At 46.3% G+C, this 24,414-nt stretch overlaps 3 protein-coding genes across 4 annotated transcripts; 2 read left to right on the forward strand and 1 right to left on the reverse strand.

Moving 5' to 3' along the window:
- The first annotated feature begins 278 nt into the window (after positions 1 to 278).
- Positions 279 to 11,622, forward strand: LOC121184100 (solute carrier family 12 member 2-like). The gene is made up of 26 exons (XM_041041518.1): positions 279 to 1,060; positions 2,062 to 2,184; positions 2,287 to 2,362; positions 2,585 to 2,680; positions 2,778 to 2,917; positions 3,018 to 3,128; positions 3,276 to 3,384; positions 3,537 to 3,664; positions 4,060 to 4,144; positions 4,415 to 4,563; positions 5,529 to 5,636; positions 6,022 to 6,145; positions 6,252 to 6,353; positions 6,604 to 6,759; positions 7,272 to 7,371; positions 7,740 to 7,851; positions 7,985 to 8,125; positions 8,274 to 8,380; positions 8,860 to 8,939; positions 9,031 to 9,171; positions 9,303 to 9,416; positions 9,634 to 9,745; positions 9,869 to 9,955; positions 10,313 to 10,448; positions 10,561 to 10,628; positions 10,958 to 11,622. Exons 1-26 carry the CDS (start codon positions 605 to 607, stop codon positions 11,091 to 11,093), a joined length of 3,297 nt encoding a protein of 1,098 aa, XP_040897452.1. The 5' UTR covers positions 279 to 604; the 3' UTR covers positions 11,094 to 11,622.
- A 722-nt stretch (positions 11,623 to 12,344) lies between these two features.
- Positions 12,345 to 16,239, forward strand: nudt12 (nudix (nucleoside diphosphate linked moiety X)-type motif 12). Of its 2 annotated transcripts, none has more exons than XM_041042699.1 (8): positions 12,345 to 12,411; positions 13,053 to 13,263; positions 13,416 to 13,719; positions 14,053 to 14,323; positions 14,462 to 14,629; positions 15,044 to 15,157; positions 15,275 to 15,474; positions 15,767 to 16,239. In XM_041042699.1, the coding sequence occupies exons 2-8, from the start codon at positions 13,058 to 13,060 to the stop codon at positions 15,875 to 15,877; spliced, it is 1,374 nt and encodes a 457-aa protein (XP_040898633.1). In that variant the 5' UTR covers positions 12,345 to 12,411; positions 13,053 to 13,057; the 3' UTR covers positions 15,878 to 16,239. The 2 variants fall into 2 exon arrangements, with proteins under 2 accessions (XP_040898633.1, XP_040898634.1); XM_041042700.1 differs by having other exon boundaries at positions 14,056 to 14,323.
- Positions 16,123 to 24,207, reverse strand: LOC121184811 (interleukin-6 receptor subunit beta). Its single transcript, XM_041042698.1, has 15 exons — positions 23,529 to 24,207; positions 23,078 to 23,182; positions 22,191 to 22,302; positions 21,951 to 22,084; positions 21,710 to 21,840; positions 21,064 to 21,223; positions 20,829 to 20,920; positions 20,407 to 20,629; positions 19,418 to 19,618; positions 18,621 to 18,719; positions 18,298 to 18,438; positions 17,998 to 18,135; positions 17,580 to 17,664; positions 17,387 to 17,468; positions 16,123 to 17,210 (listed from the first exon to the last, which is right to left on the reverse strand). Exons 1-15 carry the CDS (start codon positions 23,599 to 23,601, stop codon positions 16,680 to 16,682), a joined length of 2,307 nt encoding a protein of 768 aa, XP_040898632.1. The 5' UTR covers positions 23,602 to 24,207; the 3' UTR covers positions 16,123 to 16,679.
- Between the last annotated feature and the right edge of the window lie 207 nt (positions 24,208 to 24,414).

Genomic DNA, 24,414 nt, shown 5'->3' on the forward strand with positions numbered 1-24,414 from the left:
CCTCTCCGTTTCTCTAGACTTGGATGCGCCAGGACGCGTGCCAAAGTTTGATGCGTAATGGACACCGATCCATCCTTTCTTCTCCTCTCTGCTCCTCCTCTGCTCCGCCGTGTTCCCGACATGCTGGGATGTCTCGAGAGTCCAGGGAGAAGAGGAGAGGGAGAAAGAGAGCGATGACAATAAACCATTTGAGTCACCATCAGAGGGGACGATACCAACTCGTGGACGCCAACTCGTGGATGGATGGACAGATGGACAGATAGAGAGATAGACGGACACAGTGGGAAAGAGAGAGAGAGAGAGAGAGAGAGAGTTGGTGTCCTTTTACGCACATTGCACACGGGTCATTGCCGTGTGTCCAGGCGCATTCAGTACCAAGAGGACAGCAGAGGAGTCTCTGAATGTTTTATCTGGATTTCCTGGTTTGTTTCTCTGTGACTCTGCATCTCTGTGGGTCCTCTCTCGCTGCTTGGTACTAAATGCTGCTGCGCTGCTGCCTGGACCGCACCGTGGTTTTGGAGCAGGTGTTTATTTCACGGTAACCGTTTGACCCTCGGTGCATCAGAGACTCTCTGGGCGGGTGTTATCGTCTACCCGGGCGCACATGTCGGGACAGAAACCGTCCTTGAGGAGCGGGGGCTCCGCTCAGAGCCGCTTCCAGGTGGATGTGGTGACAGAATCCGCAGCGCCATCCCCGGCACCGGCCCCGGCACCGGCCCCTACTGATGGATCCAAGCCGCCCGAGGAGTCCAAAAGTCGTTTCAGGGTGGTGGGGTTCACGGATTCGGGGGCGCTGGGCAGCGCAATGGACATCGGGCTCCCGCCTGATGTCTTCCATGAGCCGGACACGGCTAAGAGCGACTCGGTCAGCCTCCATTCAACGGGCACGGGGCAGACGCACATCTCCGACTCCCACTCCAACACCTACTACATGAGGACCTTCGGACACAACACCATCGACGCCGTGCCCAACATCGAGTTCTACCGGCAGACTGCTGCGCCTTTCGGGGAGAAGCTGACCAGACCGTCGCTGTCGGAGCTGCACGATGAACTCGATAAAGTAACGACATTAAACCGTGTTTCGTTTTCTTCATCACCTAAAATAACTTCAGTTCAGATTTCACTGCTAAAGCAACCAGTTCTAGGGCAAGAAGGATCCACACGTTTTATATATACTACTCCTGAATTCAAAGTGTTATGGTTAAGTATTATTAGTAAGTTCATAAGTGTGATCAGCAGAATATACATAACATGTAAAGCCTTGATCTTTGTAGTCAGATGAGTTTCTGTTAAGTATGAAAATGACATTAAACACTGACATTAACACAGAATGGCCTTAATGACATGGATTTCATACTCTGCACATTGTAAATCCTTCTGTATTGTTCCTGAGAGAAAGTGTGTTATGGGCTATAACCCCTATTTTAAACACTGAAGCAACTGCACTGCCTCCTGTTCTCCTTCAGTTCAGGTGAGCGCTTCCTTCTTTTGAATTTGACTGAAGTAAACAAACACGTGAGACAGAAAACATGCCCTCCTAGGCATGACCCTAACACACACACACACACACACACACACACACACACACACACACACACACACACACACACACACACTACAATGCTGCCTCTCATGACCCTGCAGGCATCCCCAGCCCTGCTCCCACTCCTCTGATACAGATAGGTAGCTGTAACATAGACGCACATTGTACATTAACAGTGAGCAGTGAAGGCATCATGACTGCAGGATGGTGGATGACGTGTGAGCTCAGTAACACAAAGTGTGAACTCACATTTTCAACACATCATAATATCTAAAGAAGCACACAGTCTTACTGAGGCCTGAACCTTGACTCCACTAATGTAAACATGACTATGTGGTTGGTATAATGAATACTAATGTGTTCTTATGCAATTCTAATCATAGTCCTTATCTGCAGTGTATTGTACTATATTGTACTATATTCACGATGATGAGCAGTAACTCTTCATAACCTGTTATTCACCTGTGCCTTTTTGTCTTTCGCTCTTTTCCACGTCCTTGGCTGTGATTGGCTGTCAGGAGCCATTTGAGGATGGTCTGGCCAATGGAGAGGAGCCATCGGCAGCTGAGGAGGCGGCGGCGCTGGCAGCCAAGGAGGCAAAAGGAGGAACTGTCAAGTTTGGTTGGGTGAAAGGAGTCTTGGTTAGTGTCATGTAGCTGGAGAAATATGAAAATAGCTTCTGTTTCTCCCTGAGATGTCTAATGTGATCTGAGCTCAGTCACGTGTTTGTGTGTGTGCTGCAGATCCGCTGCATGCTGAACATCTGGGGTGTGATGCTCTTCATCAGAATGTCCTGGATTGTCGGACAGGCTGGAATTGGTAAAATAATTCAAACAAATCATTTAAATCAGGAAGTGCTGAAGGACAAGAAAAATATAGAATAACACCAACCAGTTGTGTTTTATTCATCAGTGGAGATAAACAGAAATGACTGTGTGCTGTAGAATGATACACCGTGTGTAGCTTTTATGGGCAGGATCTGGTCACTGGTCGTCTCCTTGAGATTCGACTGTAAATTCTCTGTTTATTTATGTGTAACAGGTCTGACCATCGCCATCATTCTGATGGCCACTCTGGTCACCACCATCACTGGTCTGTCGACCTCTGCTATAGCAACCAACGGCTTTGTACGAGGAGGTGAGAAAGCTACTGTCCATGAGCTTCTGAGCCTCGCCCAGCTCACCAGCGCCTCACGATGGAACTGTAATTAACTCTGTGCGTCTCTTCCGTCCAGGAGGGGCGTACTACCTGATCTCCAGGAGTCTGGGGCCGGAGTTTGGAGGCTCCATCGGTCTAATCTTCGCCTTTGCCAACGCTGTGGCTGTGGCCATGTACGTCGTAGGCTTCGCGGAGACAGTCGTTGAGATGCTTAATGTGAGAAATACTCTGGTGTCTTGTTTAAACCTCTGTCTGTATGTCTGTAGCGCACTAACGCTGATGCTGATTTTGCTCCTGCTCTGGTTACTGTTTGCAGGACGTTGACGCCCTGATGACTGATGAACTGAATGACATTCGTATCGTCGGGACTCTGACCGTTATCCTGCTGCTGGGAATCTCTGTGGCTGGGATGGAGTGGGAAGCCAAGGTAGGACTGCGAATCCACACCCAAACCCCCCCTGCCACAGACCATCACAAGCTACTGTGGTCCTGCAGTCAGCTCACAGGGTATAACAGCCACTGTACTGACAGGCATTAATACTGACAGCTGTCTTCCTGTCCTTCTGTACATCAGGCTCAGATTGTCCTCCTGATCATCCTGCTGGGAGCCATCGCTAACTACTTCATAGGAAGCTTCATGGCAATAGAAAGCAAAGAGCCCAAAGGATTCTTCGGCTACCACTGTCAGTCTGCGCTGTTATCATCCCTGCCCGAGAATTATTCTCTTTGGTTTGAATCCATATCCAAATCAATCCCATGTAAAATGTCTTGTGCTAGAATTTAAATTTAAAGTCCAGACTGCAAATTCCTCTGTTCTGGCTCTCTCCTCCTACAGCGGCCATCTTCTTAGAGAACCTGACTCCAGACTTCAGAGACGATGAGACGTTCTTCTCTGTGTTCGCCATTTTCTTCCCAGCAGCCACTGGGATCCTGGCTGGAGCCAACATCTCTGGAGACCTCACTGTAAGGCACTTTTATCCAGGGGGACTCATGTGGAGGTGGAGTTTCTGGGAGGATGAAACTGTGACAGAGAAGTTGTGTATTAAAGTCTGAACTAATGCAGGAACCAGGAGTCAAACGTAACCGTCTTCTTACAGCTAATACAAGCTTGAAGCCTCGTGTGAGAGTAGGAGTAGACAAGACGTGAGTTCACATATTGATTTAAATATGATAGCCGTGAGCTGTCAATCAATATGTGATTGACATGTGACTGTTCAGTGAGTCTGGGTCACAGGAGCCTTTGAATGCACCTCCTCGTTACGTTAAGACATGTTTTGGATGACGTGTCAACTAAAAACTTTTAGAAGAAGTTGGATACTGTAACTGTGAGTCGACTCTCATCATGTTTCCACCTTCAGGACCCTCAGTCGGCGATCCCTAAAGGAACCCTGCTCGCCATCCTCATCACAGGACTCACCTATGTGGCTGTCGCCATCTCTGCAGGTTAATGTTCAACACAACACAATCGACACACAGTTTTGCACACATCTTAAATTTTAAAAAACTGAAAAGAAAATGTTCATGCGGTTGTGTGAAAAATCAGTGATGTGGAAAAGTTTCTGTGAGGACGATACATGATGCAGACGGAGACAGAGACTGGTTGACTGCAACAAGCCGACCAGGTGGACTGAACCTCCCTGATGATGAGACTCTGCCCTCCAGCTCCTCTGTTGTCACCGTATGTCAGAGTGCGTTGGTTTTCTCCTCCGACAGGATCCTGCATTGTGAGAGACGCGACCGGTGACCACAACGACACGGTGAGCGACACGGTGAACTGCACCGACGCCGCCTGCACTCTAGGCTACGACTTCTCCATCTGTAAGGAGGGAGGCTGTCAGTACGGCCTCATGAACGACTTCCAGGTAACTGACACGCACTCCGCTGATTTCACTGATACAGTTCGATAATGTTGATTGATTATTAAATCAAGAAGGACGGCGTTTATATAGAAGCATTTTAGTCAGACTATTGCTCTGATCCTGTTTCTGCATGTGGCCATAGATGGTTGCACTGTGTGTGTGTGTGTCTGTGTGTGTGTGTGTGTGTGTGTGCGTGTGTGTGCGTGCGTGCGTGCGTGCGTTCTCAAACAAAGTGCAGCAGTGATAATAGTGACTGTTGTTTTGAGTCACAAGGTTCTCGTTGGTTGGAGACAGAACTGAATGAGAGCATTGACAGCATCCACCTACACACAGACACACACAGACACACACTGACACAAACACACAGACACACACACAGCTCACTGACGTCTGTATCACTGACATGGAGCACAGTCTCTTTCCTACAGACACAAACACTTGCTTTTGTTTTGTTTTTATTCGTTTTCTCTGTAAAATGCGTAGAATAAAACCGAACAGAGAAGCAGATGTGAATAAATCTAACCGCTGTGTATTTCTCATCCTCTCACTCGCTGCTGTTTCCTCAGAAGAGCCGATGATGAGGTTTCTTCAGTACTAACAACTAACAGACGTCACATGACGTTGGTAGGTATCGAGGTTTGAGAACAGAGCTGTCTCCCGTCCCTCAGTGTCTTCCATGTTCAGCTGTTTTGGACCAAATGAGAATGAGGGCCTGTTAATTTGTGCTGCTGGTTTGGGTCAAACATTTTCACCCAGCAGCTCTGTGGGTGGAGGAAGGATGTGTTCACAGCCTGCAGGTTCTCAGTAGTTTGTTAAAACTCAGCTGACACAGCAGGACTGTCAACAACTGTTTCCAATAAACAAATAAGCAAGCTTTTTTTTGTGAGTCGTGTTAGTTGTTTACAAACCCTGAATGGACTGTAACTGTGAACCTAAATGAAGCAGGACTGTGTTCTTGTGTTGTCCAGGTGATGAGTCTGGTGTCGGGCTTCGGTCCTCTGATCACTGCAGGGATTTTTTCAGCCACTCTGTCCTCAGCTCTGGCCTCGTTGGTCAGTGCACCCAAAGTCTTCCAGGTCAGAAACCAACAAGTTTAATTTGATTTGACCCTGATCCTGATCCAGAACCTGATCCTGAACCTGATCCTGATCCTGATCCTGACCCTGACCCTGATCCAGAATCTGATCCTGACCCTGATCCTGACCCTGATCCTGATCCTGATCCTGATCCTGATCCTGACCCTGACCCTGATCCTGAACCTGATCCAGAATCTGATCCTGATCCAGAATCTGATCCTGAACCTGATCCAACAGTTACCGAAAGTTTTCATCCCAAAGCCAGTGTTTTAATGTCAAATCTCTGTCGCTGAACAACCGAATTACCAAACTATCGACTTCACAAATGAAATGAATGAATGAAATGAATGAATGAATGAATGAGTAAAGCCTCTTGTGATTCTAGGCTCTGTGTAAAGACAACATCTACCCAGGGCTGAGTGTTTTTGCAAAGGGTTATGGGAAGAACAACGAGCCTCTCCGTGGTTATGTCCTGACCTTCTGCATCGGCCTGGCGTTCATCCTCATTGGTAGGCTGCTGCACGCATCACTACGGCTACACCTCCCAACTCCTGAGTAAGAAACAGAACCAACATCTGGTCTTGAATACTGAATCTCTCTGTTGTTGCCTTCTAGCGGAGCTGAACATCATCGCTCCCATCATCTCCAACTTCTTCCTCGCCTCCTACGCTCTCATCAACTTCTCCGTCTTCCACGCCTCCCTCGCCAACTCTCCAGGTAAACTCTGTCCTCCCACTAACTGAACCCTGATGATTATTACCTTCACTTGGCTTCTAGTGACATTCCACATGGCTCTTTTTTGTAATTTTTATAAATGTTTTTAACTTATTACAGTTACAAATTCAGATTTTCATTCTGCACATTCTGCTACAGACAGCCGCAGCAATCATCCCATAAAGCATCTGTTCTCTTTGTCGGGGTGTGTTAATATTTGCTGTGTTGTTTGCGTTCCCGTCCCTCGCCACAGGGTGGCGCCCCAGCTTCAAATACTACAACATGTGGGTGTCTCTTGCGGGGGCGATCCTGTGCTGCGTGGTGATGTTTGTCATCAACTGGTGGGCGGCTCTGGTCACTCTGCTCATCGTCCTCGCTCTCTACATCTACGTCGGCTACAAGAAGCCAGGTGAGAACATAATGGTGTCACGTTTCAATTCTACTGACAATAAAACGGATCAGAAAGCCACCACTTGTTTCAGGCAGTTTTCCAGCTGCTGTCAAGTGGCAACGACCGTTGATTTTGAAGCCAAAAACAAGGTGTCCTAAAATGCAGTTCCTCTAATGGCCACAAGATGCTGCCAAAGTTACTTTGAGTAAATCTTTGCTGTTGCCTTTTATCAATTTTCACCTGTTATGTATCAGTGAGAAGCCGTTGTATGTTATTCATCAGAAACCTGACAGATGACACTGGTTAGCTGTGTTACTGCCCTGTGAGGGGCGTTTGTAATGGATCTCTTCACAGTTCTAGTCGAACCTCAATTCTAAACGTGTTTATAATCCATTATAAATCTTCACTGAACCTGTTCACTTCAAATATTCCTGGTTATTCTGGATAAAAGGGGAAATACGTCCATATTCAGAGCCAATAAGAGACTGAGAGAGAAGCTGTTAACTAACGTGTGCGATGTTTTCCTGTAGATGTGAACTGGGGCTCATCCACTCAGGCTCTGATGTACAACCAGGCTCTGACTCACTGTCTGAACCTCACCGGAGTCGAGGACCATGTTAAAAACTTCAGGTCAGATCTAGGATTTGGTTCTGGGTTCAGACGCGGCACAGTTTTCATACCTATTCAGACCCATAAGGCTGAAACCTGAATCCACTGATGCTGTTTCATGGTGCTTCAGATGAAAGTATCCAGCAGAGAACAGTGGAACAATACTCCTGAATCATTTCATAAGCTTCAGGTGGTTTTCTAATGTAAATAGACAATGATTTACTGTGTAAACATCAGTTTTTGAGTCATCAAAATGAAAAGATCTTTTTGGTTTTAAAAACTGTTTTTCTAAAATTTCCTTATTTGTCAAGAACAGCTTGTGATTTCTATCAAACATGAAGCTAAAAGTCGTTGTGAGGAGTCTGACTGCTGAGCTTCCATGTTGGCAGGCCGCAGTGTTTGGTGCTGACCGGTTATCCAAACTCTCGTCCTGCTCTGCTTCACCTGGTTCATTCTTTCACCAAGAACGTCGGTCTGATGGTCTGCGCTCACGTCAAGACCGTACGTACAGGTTCACTGCTGCACAACAGACATCTACCTGCAGATACCTTTTCTCCTGTACTCCACACCTGGAAATGTGTGTTTCCTCGTCTGTGTCTTCTGTCCATGACCTGAGCCTCCTCCTCTGCTTCAGGCGTCACGTCGGCCGAACTTTAAGGAGCTGTTCCAGGATCACGTCCGCTGTCAGCGCTGGCTCAATGAAAAACGTATCAAGGCCTTTTACACTCCTGTGTTCTCTGACAACCTGAGGCACGGGACGCAGTTCCTCCTGCAGGTACGAACGTCAGGCCTCTGAGGAAATATCTTTTCCTCTGTTGCTGGTTTGTTTATCAAAAGCAGGTTTCAGGAGTGATACTTCTCCTCTGGGTTCAGAGCATCAGTGTTCTTTTTTTTTTTAATCATCTCTGTTCTCTGATCTTCAGGCTGTCGGGTTGGGTCGTCTGAAGCCCAATACACTGGTCATGGGTTTCAAGAACAACTGGAGTGATGGAAACATGAGAGACGTGGAGATTTACATCAACACTATACAGTAAGGGTGGATGTGTCTTTTAAAAAGAGCCGATAACATTTCAGGGACTTTTCCTGCTGTCAGCATGGTTGAGGTTTGGGATCACGTCAGGTTCGGGTTTCGTGACGTGTGTAATTTGCAGTTTACGATACGTTTTCTTTGGGAAACAGTTGTAAAGTGTGAACCTCGCCACAAACTGCATCTGTAGTCTGAGGTCAGTTACGATGCCTGCCCCAACATGAAGCTTTAAAATATGCAAAAAATAAAATGCATAAAAACAACACAAACATCTTCATCTTCAGCTGCTTCTCCGGGGCCTGGTTACTGTATCACAAACAGTGATGCAGTAAAACTCAGTGAGAAACATCAGAACATTCATGACGAAAGCAGAACTGATTCCTCTTCAACAGCAGTTTCAAATAAATTTACGTGTGATCTACAAACCAGATTCCCTCTGCAGGACGGCAGAGTTTTGAGTTCAGTTGTGTTTTATATTCCAGCGACGCCTTCGACCTGCAGTTTGGAGTGGTGATCCTCCGACTGCAGGAAGGGTTGGACATCTCTCACATTCAGGGACAAGGTACATCTGTCTTTAATGTCCATGGGTTCATCTCCCTGTCATGTGTGCTCTGTGTACTGTATCTGTCTGTGTCCCCTGTTCGTCCCTGCAGACGAGCTGCTGTCGTCACACGAGAAGCCACCGGTCGGCGGTAAGGAGGTGGTGGTCTCTGTCAGTCTGGCCAAAGACTCAGACTCTGACTCCTGTCCTTCAAAAACCACCAGCAACCAGAGCAGCCCGCTCATCATGAGAGGTAAAAGAGGGAGGAAGGAAGAGGGCGGAAATTCAGGCACAGGAAACACGAACAGCTGATCTCCTCACTTCCACGTTTCTTTGACCTTCACTTTGTGTTGGACCGTGTCTCTGTGCTGTCGTCTGCTGCAGAGATCAAGTCTCCACTGAGCCTGACGGACCAGCGTCTGCTGGAGTCCAGCCAGCAGTTCAGGAAGAAACAGGGGAAAGGAACCATAGATGTGTGGTGGCTGTTTGATGATGGAGGTCAGTTCAGCACAGTGAAGAAGGCTCTCTGCACAACGAAGCACCAAGACACCGAACTGAGTTACACACAGCTGTGCAGGGGATCTCTGATTTTCTGTTTGTCTCAGTGTCGCTGCTCACAGTGTCCACTAGTTCATCAGAAAACATCTGAGGCAAACGTACAAATGAGGAGAAGGTGCAGATGAAATAAATTAAAACTTTAATCTCCCGTTCGCAGGTCTGACTCTGCTGATCCCCTACCTGCTGACCAACCGCAGTAAGTGGGGCGACTGCAGGATACGCGTCTTCGTCGGCGGAAAGATCAACCGCATCGACCACGACCGCCGAGTGTGAGACAAGCTCAGTGCTAACACACAAGCTCCAACCTGACAGTGTTAACAGTTACTAAGGAAAGCACGGGCACCGAAGGAGAACGTCTTTAATGTATTGTCCGTGTCCTTGTGTCCTGTCAGGATGGCCACGCTGCTCAGCAGGTTCAGAATCGACTTCTCTGACATCAACGTCCTCGGAGACATCAACACCAAACCCAAGAAGCACAAGTACGAGCTCTGAGCTCCCTTTAGTTCAGTGAGATGTGTGGTGATGGATTTTTGTCTCATCACAAAGAAAACTAAATTTAAGAAACGGTGAAGACATTTATGACCCTGCCAAAGCAACAGTCACATCTTTCAGAACTTCACTGATCAGCGTCAGGCAGCAGCTGATTTGGAAAAAATGTGACGTTTTGCACTAAAGCGAATTTACTTGTTTTTATTTTAATAAAATTTTAGCCAGATTTGTCAGATCGGTTTAATCTGCCACTACGAGTTTGTGAAAGTCAGCGTACAGAGGCTTGAAATTAAAACCGACCCCATTGCTTCAATAAAGAAATAAATCACGTATGATTCACTTTGCAGTAAGCTGAGTTTCAAGGAGCTGATCGAGCCGTACAGGCTGAAGGAAGACGACATGGAGCAGGAGGCTGCAGAGAGGCTGAAGGCCCAGGAGCCGTGGAGGATCACCGACAACGAACTGGAGCTGTACAAGGCCAAGGTCTGCCCTGACACGTCGACATGTCGGCTCTCACCACACGACTTAGTTAAGCTGCCACGTTAGTTGATTAACCAGCAGACGTTTGTGTTGACATGCTGTGTGTGGCTTTCAGACCAACCGTCAAATCAGGCTGAACGAGCTGCTGAAGGAACACTCGAGCACCGCCAAACTCATCGTCATGTGAGAACCTCAGTTTCAGTTTCTACTCATTCTTGTTGTTTAAAGGCTGATAAATTCACAGATCCTGTGAAAGATCCTGAGATTTCTGTGGTAAGTTCACATCGGCCTCTGACCCATGTGACTCCACCATGAACGTACACAGGTATAAAACTCTGAGGTTTCTTTTTTTGTATGTTTGATTCTGTCGACTCCTGAGCAGCAACATGAAGAAACAGCCTGTAAATTATGTCTCTGATATTTTCACCCTCTCATCCTGATTTTCTTTTCTCAGCTTGAACATGAGCTCTTCGCTAACACTCGTCCTTCCCTCTCTTCCTGCCTGTGTGTAGGAGCATGCCTTTGGCCAGGAAGGGAACGGTGTCGAGTGCTCTGTACATGTGCTGGCTGGAAACTCTGTCCAAAGACCTCCCACCTCTGCTGCTGGTCCGAGGAAACCACCAGAGTGTCCTCACCTTTTACTCCTAACACACACACACTCACACACACACACACACACACACACACACACACACACACACACACACACACACACACACACACACACACACACACGTGTACAGTGTCTACACACAAATGCACGGTGTGTGTTGGTCTCTGTGTATCTGTTGCAGTATTACACAGCCTGCATCTGCACAACAACAGAAATATCTTACAGTTTTGTGTGACAGATTCACAGATGTGAAACTCTCCTGCTGTGAAAACGTGTTTGAGTCTAATGTCGTGTTTCCACGCTGCTTAATTTTTTTCTGTCACTTCTCATCAACAAACTAATCAAAATTCAGATGCTTCTTTTATCTCTGTCAGTAACAGGCTGTAAATGCTGTGGCTCCTGTGTTTCATCATCAATGTGACTAACTACAGTGAATTAACTTATTTTTTCTGACTTTAAAGTTTATTTATAATGATAAAAGTCCTGATTTCAGAGTGTGTGCTGGTTTTCAGATGATCTGTGATTGTGAAGTGGTTATTTGTTTCAAGAAGTGAGACACTGTGTCTCTGATAACATTATTTTGTACATTGTTTTATTAAAATATTAACTAAAGCACATGTTTCTGTGGAGTCTGTGTGGAATCAGCTTTACTTGTTTAACGATTGTTTTATTTTCTGATGGAGCTTCACAGCCAGGTTACCTGATCAGCATGAAGTAAACAAACATGAAGTAAACAAACATGAATAAACAAACACGAAATTAATTCAGATACTGAAAATACCAGCTCACCAACAGTGACTCTGCTCTCTGTAGGACGCTGCGTTCAACAACAGCAGTGAAACAGCAGGCAGGAGAGAAAGTGCTGCAAAGAGTTGCATTCAGAGTCTCCTCGGATAATCCAGATTTCAAGTTTGTATTTTTTTAAAAACATCTTTATCAACAAAAGTAATGTCCAACAGCCATCACAGCCTTAACACTGGAAATCGTCTTAAACAACAATCACAGTTAAATAAGTGAATACATTTTTGATTTTTAGATTAGATTTTTGATAACCTGAAAACACCTGACTCATGTTATCATGTTCATGTTCATGTATGACTTTTGGAGAGTGAGGACAGAGGACAGAGGACAGAGTGTGAAATCAGAGTGCTGAACAGTGACTGTTACTTTGCTGCAAGTCGTTAAAAAAAGTTGAACTTTGTAGTTGAAAGCTTCAAAAATACGGAGGTCGTGAAGGCAGCACAGTTCTGGTAGAGTCGCTGTTGCTCTTGAACGCAGCTCGTCACCGTTTTCTCCAACACAACGAACACAAAGTGTCTCCCGGACAGGAGGGACACGGGAGCGCAGGGACAGGTGAGTCTTTCAGAACATTTCACCTGAAGCTGCAGCTTCTTTCTGCTTTCATCGAACTGAAGTCACGAACAAACCGAACAAACCGAACAAACGGTTAAGTCAGTTTAGGACGTGTCGTTGTTTCCGGGACAGCGACAGAACCTCAGACTTGGTTCACCGGACTTTAAACCGCGTCAGCCCCCTGCGCTTTACTGTCCGCGGGCAGTTTTATTTCCAGGTGTGACAGTTCAGCCTCTGTACCTGCAGGTTCAGTGACCTCTCAGGTGTCCACGTGTGTCCACAGCCTGGATCACACAGACACGAAAACCACATCGCGGTGACCCGGTCTCTGAACCGTCAGGGGTCAAAACGTTCAACGGTAAAAACCCAAACACGTGTTTTTCAAGGTGTTTCACGTAAGGTGCGTTTTGTAACGCGGCGATTTAATAAGCACGGCCGGGGGTTGATTGACAGTTGTTTGCGCCAATGACAGGATGAGAGGGAGGGGCCTTTCTCCTGGAGCAAAATATAAAGGAGCCGAGTCCAGTTGGTGGTGATAGGAAGAATCGGAGGAGGTGGTGGAGGAGGTGGAGGGGGAGGAGGAATTTTCTTCCCGGCCACGCCCCCTCTCACACCTGTCTCTGTTCATCCCCATCGTCCAGGCAGAATGACGAGCCTCCAGCTGAGCGCAAAGGAGGAGATGGTGGAGAAGTTTCTGGATGCTGCAGCCAGAGGAGACCTGAGCCAGGTGTCCGTGCTGCTGTCCCACGTCCCCTCACTCATCAACCAGACGGGATACAGCGGATGGTCCGCACTGATGCTCGCCGCTCGCAATGGACACTACCATGTGGTGGAGGCGCTGCTGTCTCATGGGTACATCCAGGTTTTTTGTATCATGAGTAAATACAGAGTTTCAGTTGAAGTCTGATAAATTACATATAGTCATTTGTTCAGTTTTAATAAATAGAAGAATTCAGTTTCAAACCTTCAGATCTCAAACTTCTTTTCTGTCTTCCATCTTCAAGTTGTGACAAGTTCTCAGTGAACAGTTCGTCACAAACCGCCTACGACATCGCCAAGTTCTGGGGCCACAGGCACATCTCCAACCTGCTGAGCCGCACGGACGACGGCTCCCGGCGAGTCCTGCCGGGCTCTGACCTCAGCCGGCAGGAAAACTACTTCAGCAGAGAGACGCTGGACCGGCTGAGTGGGAAGAGGACGGACAAGGTGTGGCTGGAGACCAAACAGAGTGACCCAGACACAGTGTACCTCCTGTTCTCCAGCCTCAGCCCCATGGTCAGCAGCTCGGAGGAGGACGGCAGCGCAGGGGTACGTGGCTGAGTCTGAAATTTCAAAGGTTTTGAACATATTTCATATTTTTTGTGGGCAGTTTCTGGTTAGAGGGAAATGTTCTGTGTCTCTAACCCACATTTGAGCTCAGTGTGACAGTGGACTGCGCTTCAGGAGGCCGTTCATTTGATTTCTGTGGAGTTTTATGACTGTTATTTATTAGGATTATCATCATTGCTGCTGGCCTCGGTAGCTGAAGGGCTCACCGACTTATAATGGTCAAATATCCTCTTGGTTCTTCTGAAGGTTTCAGCCATATTCTATATTCTATACTTCTGTAGCTTGACTTTTTGATTGTGATTCTGGCTCCAGCAGGGGGAGACCAAGCTGTGTCGGTTCAGATATGAGGCAGTTAAAGATCTTCTCCAGAAACCCGCGACCGTGCTCATCTTCCTAGGAGCAGAGAAGAGAGAAAAACCCTCGTCCTCTCAGACGCAGGAGCGTGCTCAGGAGCCTCCAGTTTGGTTTGCCATCAGCACAGACGAAGACGCAGCTCAACTTCTAAAACGCTGCACAGAGAAGAACTGCTCCTTCCCAAAGACGCCCAACAGGGACCTGCTGAAACTCAACGAGGAAGAGGCCGGTGAGGAAGATACAGACGTTTCCCAGACACAGAGCTGCTCTTTAACGTCAGCTTGAACAACTGATTTTCATAGGACTTCCATATTTTATAAAAGATTTTAAAATCAGCTTATTAACCAACCGTCTCTTGGTCCTTCAGGCATCGTGGCTCAGGCTCGGTCGGTGTTGGCCTGGCACAGCCGCTACAGCTTCTGTCCGACGTGTGGCAGCAGCACCGAGCTGGAGGAGGGAGGCTACAAGAGGAGCTGCCTGAACTCGGACTGCAGGAGCCTGCAGGGGGTTCACAACACCTGCTACCCACGAGTCGGTACGAAGCACCACCCACATCCTCTGTCGTCTTTATCTCAAGATAAACGCTGTTAATGCTGAGCGTAGAAACCTGCAGGTTGTGCATTTATGCTGATGAACATAACTGAGCCACTGACATTTTCAGGTGTTAAAAAAACAGGATATCTTCCAGTAACTGATCCACTGTGAACATAATTATTAGTTGCAGCACTAAATAAAACTTAGTTTATCTGCAAAGGAAAATGTTACTTCCAAGATCAATTTAAAGCATAAAATAGTACAGATAAACTCTACGAGAATTTTTCTACAAATAAGATTTTAAGATCTTAAGATTTTAATGTGACTCGAGAGTGTGTAATGAAACCAGTGGTGAATAAATGAATTTGATACCTCTGGTGTGTGAATGCAGCTCCTCTGTCCTCTGTGTTCTCAGACCCAGTGGTCATCATGCTGGTGATCCACCCTGATGGAAACCAGTGTTTACTGGGAAGGAAGAAGGTTTTCCCAGCTGGCATGTTCTCCTGTCTGGCTGGATTCATAGAGCCTGGTAACAGTCACACACACATTAACACACACACACAATCCACAGACTTACCTAAACCAAAAACCTGGACCCTAAAACGAATAGTTCACCCTGTGAGAACTGGTTTCTCCGTTCCTGCAGGGGAGACGATCGAGGAGGCGGTGAGGAGGGAGGTGGAGGAGGAGAGCGGTGTGAAGGTCGGGCCCGTTCAGTACGTCTCCTGCCAGCCCTGGCCGATGCCCTCCAGCCTCATGATCGGCTGCCTCGCTGTCGCCATATCGACCGACATCAGAGTGGATGAGAATGAGATTGAGGATGCTCGGTGGTTCCCACGGCAACAGGTACAACCACAACAGAGTCGACCGTTAGCTTATGTTAGCCTGCTGAGGCGGGGACGTGAGCAACTTGTGAGCATTAAACAAACTACAGACAAAAATATGTTGGGAGCAACAAAGTGTTGAGTGTAACTGTGTGACAGCAGAGTGGTGATGGAGAGGAGGAGACAGCAGAGCAGCAGAGGAGAAATTAGCTTTTTGAAAATGACCTGAAAATGTTTTTTTTATTTAGTGTGGATGGAGCTTCAGTTTTATTTCTTAAGGACAGAAATCTGTTTTATTTGCTTCTTTGTTTTAGGTGATTGACTCCCTGTTCAGAGGAGCCCGTGGAGCCCTCGTCGTCCCTCCCAGACAGACCATCGCCCACCAGCTGATCAGACACTGGATCGGCATGAACTCTAACCTCTAACCTCCAGACGGTCAGATGGGTCTAAAAAAACCAGCAGCTGCCTGAACTGTTGCTGCAAGTCGAGGGAATCGCCTTCAGGTTGCACACAGTGCTACAACACAACATCTACAGTTCACAGAGGTGAACAGAACAGGAAAGATCTCCAACAGTACACAGCAGCAACAGTCGCTTCAGCTGTCAGGAAGCAACATTTTACTGTTGAAGCATAAATCTACACATAAACAATGTTTTTAAAAAAAAAAAAAAAACTTTGTCTAATTTTAATAAGCCTGAATATTTATGTTAACATCTGCCTGTTTTTTGCATTGCCAAGAAGCAGTTACACTGTGATATTAAACATTTCCTGATTACTGTTATAATAAGAACAGAATAAAAAGGTCATAGTTATAGGATACATCGATTAAATGTAGTCTAATGCAGTATTGAAGAGGACTGAATGATTGTGTGATCAAAACAAAGATGACTTTCCCTGAGAAGGACGATAAATCTGTGCAGCAGTTGATGTGAAGGTCAAACCAGCGACTGAAGCTCAACGCTTCCTCAACCTGACATTAACTGGAAATAAAGTTTTATGGCAAAATTCTGACAAACATGTCAATATTGTAAATATTCATGTTAACATGCTAACATGATAAACACTGCATACTAAACACTGGCATGTTAACATACATACTGTGTGCATGTTTTACTGTTGTTTCTTTCACCTTTTTGTAATGGACAAAAAAAGCATTAGCATTGCAAAGTTACAGCCACAAGGGGTCGCTAGCTCTCTAGGTCTCATTTTTCCTGCTATGCCAACGACCTATTGCAATACAGACACTGTTTGCTTTGCTTTGTCTTCATCAGTGATTTCTGCAGTGAAGCAGCTGTTTGCTATATAGCCGGTCTCACAGATCAGATAAGGACAGTCCGTCTGTCCGCTCACTGTCTCATCGGTTTCCCCCTGAAAGGCAGAGCTCAGGCTGTCGGTGTTTGCCAGGAGCTCATGAAGATGGGATTTTACAGCGGGGTCAGAGGGGTCAAGCTGCCTGTGCTCTTCCTCTTCACAAGGAAACCGTCCATTAGCTTCACACATGTGATGCAGCAGAGCGGCGTCGGCCTCTTGGTTCTCATCAGACACATGATGGGGCCGGAGTTGGTGCTCGGTATCAGAAACATCCTGTGAGTCCAGGTCGATGATGAGGTGACTGAGTGGCAGCACAGAGCTCTCTTTACCTACGTCCTCCCCTGATGACAGAGGAGAGTTTGGAACGACCATGATGCCACTTTTCTCTCCGAGTATATCCGTCACCTGGAAGTCTCTGATATCCAGGATGCTCCTCTCTGCTGATTTCTGTTCAAGGAAATAAATGACGATGTTTTAATCAGGAAAAAAAAAATGTGTTTATGGATAAAAAGTCGTCGTTGTCGTAGTGGCTGAACAAACTTTTAGGAAAATGACCTGAAACTACAACGGTGATACGCTCTTTGTGACAAACCCAAATGTGAAAGCTGTAAAAATCTGGTTACCTGGTGGTTTGGGCCCATCAGCCACCGGCCCGCCTCACTGCCCCAAGGGCTGGAGATCGGGGGGAAGAAGTACGACTTGTACCTTCACGGCACAGAGGAATTTTAATGTGACAGCTGATGCAAGAAAGTCACGTTTTCTTAAAGGAGATTTTTGATATGATGTGTGTGTGTGTGTGTGTGTGTGTTGACTCACACAGTCCTGGACAGGATGCTGATGATGATGACAGTGACAGCCAGCAGCAGCAGAGGAGTCGCTGTAGCCACCACCGGGACCTCGTCTGAAAAGTGTGTGTGTGTTATTTAACATTTCATGTTGACCAATGACTGAACCGCCATTTCACAGTTGAGAAATCTTTTTCCGGGCCGAGTCAGTAACAAACGTCACAACAACATCACAGTAACGGCGGCTGAAACGTCCTGTTCTCAAACCAAAAAGAAAATGACAAAACATTTTATGATTTCTGTGTCAGATAATCTGGTTACTCTTCACTTTAAGTCCTGCTGTTTACAATAAATAAATAAACAAATGGATTCTAACACACGACATGTTTTATATTATTACAGCTGTTTAGATATTTGGATCATTTTCCAGAGAAATGAGTGAAACTCACCAAAACCTGTTCTGACGGTGATGATGTTTCTGGAAACATTGTCCGCCATCAGGAGCAGATGGTACTCAGTGTTAGGTCTCAGGTGTGGAAAGGTGTGCTGCCACTGGTCCGGCCACACAGACACAGCTCGAATAGTCTCTGTATTTACAGATACAGCTGATTTTACAGACTGGCCAAAAGAACGTGTGGTTAAATGGATAAAAACTGTGAAAAATAATCAGTTAAAGATAAAAGTTTCCGTTTTACTTTGGGTTATTTCACCAGTTTAAATCTGAGACCAGTGTGATGCCTTGCACCTACGTTGTCCCTCTGAGTTCTTCCTCAGCATCACTCTGTATCTGCTCACTGCCGTTGATCCAGACTTCCTCTGCCACGCCCACTCCACCATCACCAGGGTTTTGGTCACGCTAACGACCTTCAGTTGGACCGCCTCCATCAGAGCTGAGAAAACAGCAGAGAACGCGTCCTGTCAGATGTTTCTCTGGGCGGTGTGGCCCAGTGATTCCAGAGGTGAGAGGTCACCTCTGCCCAGTGTCCCCAGTATCACAGGGGAGCTTTGCATAGCTGTTCTGTGACCGTTACAGTTAGCACGCTAACATCAGGATGCATGTGACCATGTTTACCTCCCTGCTGCAGACTGGCAGGCAGGGACCGAGGAGATCCACACTGCTGCTCCGAGACGGGGACCACGCTGATCAGGTACGAGTCATCAGGGTCAACATCTGGAAACACAGCTCACAGTTAGTTCACGCCGTATGAGTCAGACCTTCTCTGGGGATGTAGCTTGATGTCTCATCAGCCTCGTTGTCTTGTCGCTGTCAAAGCCTCGTTGCTGATCTTCACATTTCTCAGGTGGAGGACTTTTACTGTAAAGCTGCTGCACAAAAACCTGACAAACAGGAGCTGATTATGACAAATTAACCACACGGCTGTCATCAGTTTCTAGATGGTGTTAGATTACAGAGGAAAAACATGTGTAGAGGTGTGTAACAACACGTAAATCACAAACATATACTTTCTTTTTTTGAAAACGGCTTCAGTAATTTCCAAAAAGTGAAGCTCGCTGTAGATTTTAATCAGACAAACAACAGGAAACAGTGCATTCATTAGGGACTACTTTCAGCGGCGGATTGAACCACGTTTGCTGCTGAGTGTTTACAGCAGCAGGACGGTGTGTGTGACTGAGTCACAACAAACTACAGTGTGTTCATGCAGTAAAGGAACATGTCATCCAGTGTAAGAGCAGGAGTCACAGCTCTGTGACTCAGAGGAAGATGATGTATCAGGTGTTTTATACAGTTAGTGCTCGAAAGTTTGGTTTAGGTTTTGGTTCTGGACCAAAAATACAGCTGAATATTCAGGAAAACTCGGATCATTCAGAAAAATACACGCAGAGTTCAATGTTCCAGCACAGTCGCACCTTGTATGACAGTGGAGGTGTTGAAGCCGTTCACTGTGGACCGACGGCTTGAGGACGGACGCGTCTCAGAGCGCCACTGGACGTCAAAATGACTGACAGGTAAGGCGGAGGGCGGGGCGGTGGGGGGCTCCCATTGGACCCGAAGGCCTTTGATATCTGGGAGCAAACTGGAAACCCACAGGTTTCTGACTGACCGGAGATCTGCAGAAACCAACAACAGGATCATGTTGAGTTTCCCACACGACAGAGGTTTGTCACCGTGGAGGACGAGGAGCTGACAGACCTCCGACAGAAACAGGCGGCAGCAACATTCAGCTGCTGTTTCTGTTGAACAAGTAAAAACTAAAGAGAACATGTGAGAGCTGCAAGAGGTTTTATCTGAACATCACAACAGTTTAGCTGCTTCCTTCTCAGAGAAAGCACACAAATGGAAACATGCTCGCACGCACGCACGCACGCACGCACGCACACACGCACGCACGCACGCACGCACACACACACACACACACGCGCGCACGCACACACGCACACACACGCACACGCACACACACACACACACACACACACACAGGATATTGCATGAACAGAGAGCACACGCTTATTTGTCAATTTAACAGATTAACACAGTTCTGTGTGTGTGTGTGTGTGTGTGTGTGTGTGTGTGTGTGTGTGTGTGTGTGTGTGTGTGTGTCTGTCTGTCTGTCTGTCTGTCTGTTTGTGTGTTTGTGTGTGATGTTTAAAGTGTTGCAGGACTGTGGGGCATTAAATTACTGGGCTGTTGACTGAGTTTAGTTTAGTCACCCAGCTGATAATCTGGTGAGTGATGGTGCTACTCACATGCAAGGTACCACTTTCTGATAAGGCAGCATTTACAAAGGGTTTGTGAGCTGTAATAGTTTCAAGTATTAGTAAATGATTTATTGAGCATTAATAAAACGGTTATTCTCAGCGTATAAAGCCTTTATGCTGATGACCTGTGTGCCACTCACTGTTCTGTCGCTGTGTGTCGATGCTGAGACGTGCAGCAGGTCCGGAGCCGGCCGTGTTGAAGGCTGAAACAGCGACACTGTAGTTCCCCTCCTCCGCCACCAGGAGCGCCTCCGTCTCTGTGACGCTTGGAATGGTTCTGTCCCGCAGGTGCTGCTTCTTCACTGGCTGGTAGCTCACCTGGTATCCAAGGATACGACCTCCAGCCTCACGGGGGTCGAGGTCCTGCAGAGAGACGAGACGTTTGCGTAAAGAAAGCTGGTGTGAAAATTCACATCGAAGTTTCTTGTGTCTGAGATTCTCTGCAGACAACAAACCACCAAAGATGAGTCCGGACTTTATACTCACAGAAGATGAACTTATCTTTATTTACTGAAAAGGGACACAGTTTTATAGATGACTACTCCAAGTGTGTCCAGTGTACCTTCCACATGAGACGAACGGAAACGGACCCTGGAACCCCTCCAGGGTCTGTTTTCTCCACCCTGTAACACACCTCTGGAGGCCTGGAGGGCACTGTCAGAGACAAAGCACAGAATTCAAACTGAAACCGATGCTGTGTGTCTGCTCTTTAAAAACACTCCTGTAATTAATTCTTCCTCTCAGTTTCTCCCTGAATTCAGTCCTTTGCCAATAATTTTATCTGTTTGAATGCGAACCTCTGTCCAGTGTCCTCACGGTGACGTCAGGGCTCCAGCTGCTCCAGATGCCAGACTCCCCCCTGCAAGCCACAGCAGCTCTGTAGCTGGTGAACGGCAGGAGGTCTCCGATCGTGTGGACCAGCACCTGATCTTGATGTACGGGAACGGAAACTAGAGACTGAAAACCGAAACCAAGATAAGCACTGAAAAGGTCAGGAGGAGTACGAGCCTCAGCTGTTACACAAACCTGTGTTAATGTGTGTGTGTTCAAACTCGTCTCCATCAGTTTCACTTTATTTTAGAGTTAAAGTCACAAACAGAAGACAGTAACATGTCAAAGATTTGCTGTTTTTCCACCTGATGTGTTGTCAGTTGCCGTAGCCATGACATTGCCATGTTGCCGTTGTCCTGTGTAAATAACTGAACTTGTCCTCTTTCAGGAGACAGACAGGAGGAATTTGGACTTGGTGCAAATAAAATAAACGCTTATATATTAAAATAAATGACATTCAGCATAAATACTTTTTGTTAAGGATAAAATCAGGCGTGTGATGGGGTTGGGTTCAGCGTGCTGTGCTTCCAGCCTCCAGAGAAGACAACTGTTAGTCCATGTAATGTCCTTATAGGTTACAAACACACGTGTTTATGTGTCTTTGATGCAAACCTGAGATGAAGTCTGAGCGTTGTTGTCTCTGTAGCGAAGCCAACAGCTGTCGTCACTGCTGCTTCTCCAGGACACAACCACCGAGTCCTCAGTGGAGCTAAGGACAGTTAACACAGGCTGAGAGGGTTTGACTGAGGAGAGGAGACGAGGAGGCAAGGAGAGGAGAGGAGGAGAGGGTTACTGTCGTTACCGTGAAAAGAAGCGATCGCAGGTCAAACAGTCACATCTCTGAGCCACAAACCTGCATCATAGAGAAACACAGTGAGAGGCTGGGATCGGATCTCACTGCCCATCACGAAGCTTTTGATCCTGGCTGTTATGTTGAGGATGGATGCCGGGTTGAAGATGGCCTGACAGGAGATGATTCTTCTCTCCCTGAAGAGGAAAGAAAAATCAACTACACTGTGTACCAGTATACAACTGGAGTATGACTTAAAAATGAATCTCAGCAGTAACATGTCTCCGTTTCGTTGGTGTTTACCTGCTGAAGACGAGGGAGACGTCCGGCTTAATGTGGCTGTTTGCCTCCTCACTCAACTCACATGTCATGGATCTGTGTGACTTCTCAAAGTAACACGACATGTTCAGAGTCTCTGCAGCCAAACAACAGGGGGATCCAGAGTTAACAACACACTGCACCTACAGACCCACAATTCATGCACACATGACAAACGATGAGGTGAAAACTTTAAAACTCAGATTAAAACTAGAGCTGATGGTGTTTGAGAAATTAAAAGTTAATGAGTCTGCAAATGGTGGAGTGTAACGAAGTACATTTACTTTAAGTTTTAATCTACTTGTACCTTCAATTTTCAATTCAATTTTATTTCTACGGCTCCTTCCACAATCAAGATAGAACAGCAAACATCTGGTGTAGTTCATAGTTTCTTTCCTAATTCAGATTGTAAAATATCAAACTACCCAACATGCAACATTTCAGGGTTTAAGTTTCTCACATGTAAAGATTTTCTATTTGTATTAAATGACAGTAAACTGACTATTGAGTTCTTTTACTTCTGATACTTGATGATACAGAATATACTTTTACTTAAATGACATTCATTGCATGGCTTTTACTGGTAACTCTGTATTTTGACCGTGTGGTATTTCTCATTTTTTAACTGAAGAGTGAAAATTTCCTCCACCTTTTTTTTTTTTTTTTTTTAACGCAGTCTGAAGTTAATTTCAACATCAGTTTTGAACTCAGGTCAAAATTCGTAATCTTTTGAAAACCAAACGCAGGAGGAACCAGTGAAACACAAGATAAAACCGAGATTAAACCAAGAGAGATAAGAACAGCAAGATATCTGACTTCTGTGTGTGTGTGTGTGTGTGTGTGTGTGTGTGTGTGTGTGTGTGTGCGCTCACTCTGTATAGATGAGGGTGGTCCAGGGCCACAGTATCTGAGGTCAGTGACACACACTTTCTCGTTGTCTCTGCACAGCTTCAGGTCAGAGTTCTTTACCGTCACCTCTGACACACAAACGCACAGAAAACAAACGTGACACCGACAGGAATCCATCAAAAGTCAACACCGGTCACTCGCGTCACGCACGAAGATTCACCACATGAAAGGGGCTGCATCACCGTGGGAGTGTCTGAGAATCTGAACTGTCAAAATCTCTGTTTCAAAGCATGATATGATTAAATGTGGATCATTTCAGTGGTGAAAATACTGGTTAGTATTTTATTTTTTAAATAAAATCAGTGAATTCAAGATGAATGCAGATTTCCCTCATCTGCCTCACAAGGTTCAGCATCTCAATAACAGCTAAATGCAATTTATGGCTTTGATGAAGAAGGTTTGGAGGCAACTCACCATAAGAGAACACACCGAGGACGCTCACCACCATCCAGGTGGCAACCTGTGCTTTAGAAGACCACATGTCCATCTCTGCTGGTCAAAGTCACAGTACTTTTACAAAATCAGCTCATTCTAAACATGCAGAAAACATCCGTCCATTTTCTGCTGCCCTGTTTGTTCTGCAGCAGCTGAACACCCACAGAGAGTGTGCGGTGTGTCACAGATCTGAGCAGTGGATGAGGAAGCCAGCAGATGAACACAGCACTCTCCTCCACAGACAGAGTCATGGGGTGTTGTCAGGAAATAGCTCATCACACGTGTGTGTGTGTGTGTTAAAATTTAGCTTTCCTCAGAAATAATCAGTTTGTTCGCAGCCTCCTGTGAAAGTGAACCTGCAGGACACAGGTCGTGAAAACAGCTACAGGTGGTACAGGTGGATTTTAACATCAGTAAGTCACCGGTTTGGTGAAGCCTTTCTCTCTGCAGCGAGGATCTGGGATAACAACCTGCAACGCAGAGCGAAGCAGAGTGAAACGTCTCCACCGCTACAGAACCACACTGATCCTGGATTTTTCAGCTCAAGAACAAAATCTGAATTTGCGAGTTGATTCCAGTATGTTGACTGATTTCCTCCCTTCTACACAACAACACAAACATTTTTAATAAGAATCCTATGAGCTGGAATGGACGGAGTGACAGTGTGAGGACACACTCTCTTCAGCAGTGAGGTAAAAGCTGGGACGTTGCTGCTGAGCTCCTGACGTTGTCTGTCACTGATACCAACTCCTGATCAAACGCAACAAACGAACTCTGACGTCTGTTCACGGCGAGTCAGCACATTTGAGAACTTCCTACATGTTGTCGCACATAAACAAACTGACAGTTACACACTTCATTTATG

This window comes from Toxotes jaculatrix, chromosome 7 (assembly GCF_017976425.1).
Source record: "Toxotes jaculatrix isolate fToxJac2 chromosome 7, fToxJac2.pri, whole genome shotgun sequence".
NCBI classification, from domain to species: Eukaryota; Metazoa; Chordata; class Actinopteri; family Toxotidae; genus Toxotes; species Toxotes jaculatrix.

Bases quoted from the DNA above. Each gene is read 5' to 3' on its own strand.
- LOC121184100 (XM_041041518.1), top strand. From the start codon at position 605: ATGTCGGGACAGAAACCGTCCTTGAGGAGCGGGGGCTCCGCTCAGAGC. The intron at 8,381-8,859 runs GTAAGGGTGGAT...TTTATATTCCAG, and splicing joins ATTTACATCAACACTATACA to CGACGCCTTCGACCTGCAGT. The intron at 9,417-9,633 runs GTCAGTTCAGCA...TCCCGTTCGCAG, and splicing joins GTGGCTGTTTGATGATGGAG to GTCTGACTCTGCTGATCCCC.
- nudt12 (XM_041042699.1), top strand. From the start codon at position 13,058: ATGACGAGCCTCCAGCTGAGCGCAAAGGAGGAGATGGTGGAGAAGTTT. The intron at 13,720-14,052 runs GTACGTGGCTGA...TTCTGGCTCCAG, and splicing joins AGGAGGACGGCAGCGCAGGG to CAGGGGGAGACCAAGCTGTG. The intron at 15,158-15,274 runs GTAACAGTCACA...CCGTTCCTGCAG, and splicing joins GGCTGGATTCATAGAGCCTG to GGGAGACGATCGAGGAGGCG.
- LOC121184811 (XM_041042698.1), bottom strand. From the start codon at position 23,601: ATGGACATGTGGTCTTCTAAAGCACAGGTTGCCACCTGGATGGTGGTG. The intron at 22,303-23,077 runs GTGAGCGCACAC...GTTTGGCTGCAG, and splicing joins ACCACCCTCATCTATACAGA to AGACTCTGAACATGTCGTGT. The intron at 17,469-17,579 runs GTGAGTCAACAC...TGTGCCGTGAAG, and splicing joins AGCATCCTGTCCAGGACTGT to GTACAAGTCGTACTTCTTCC.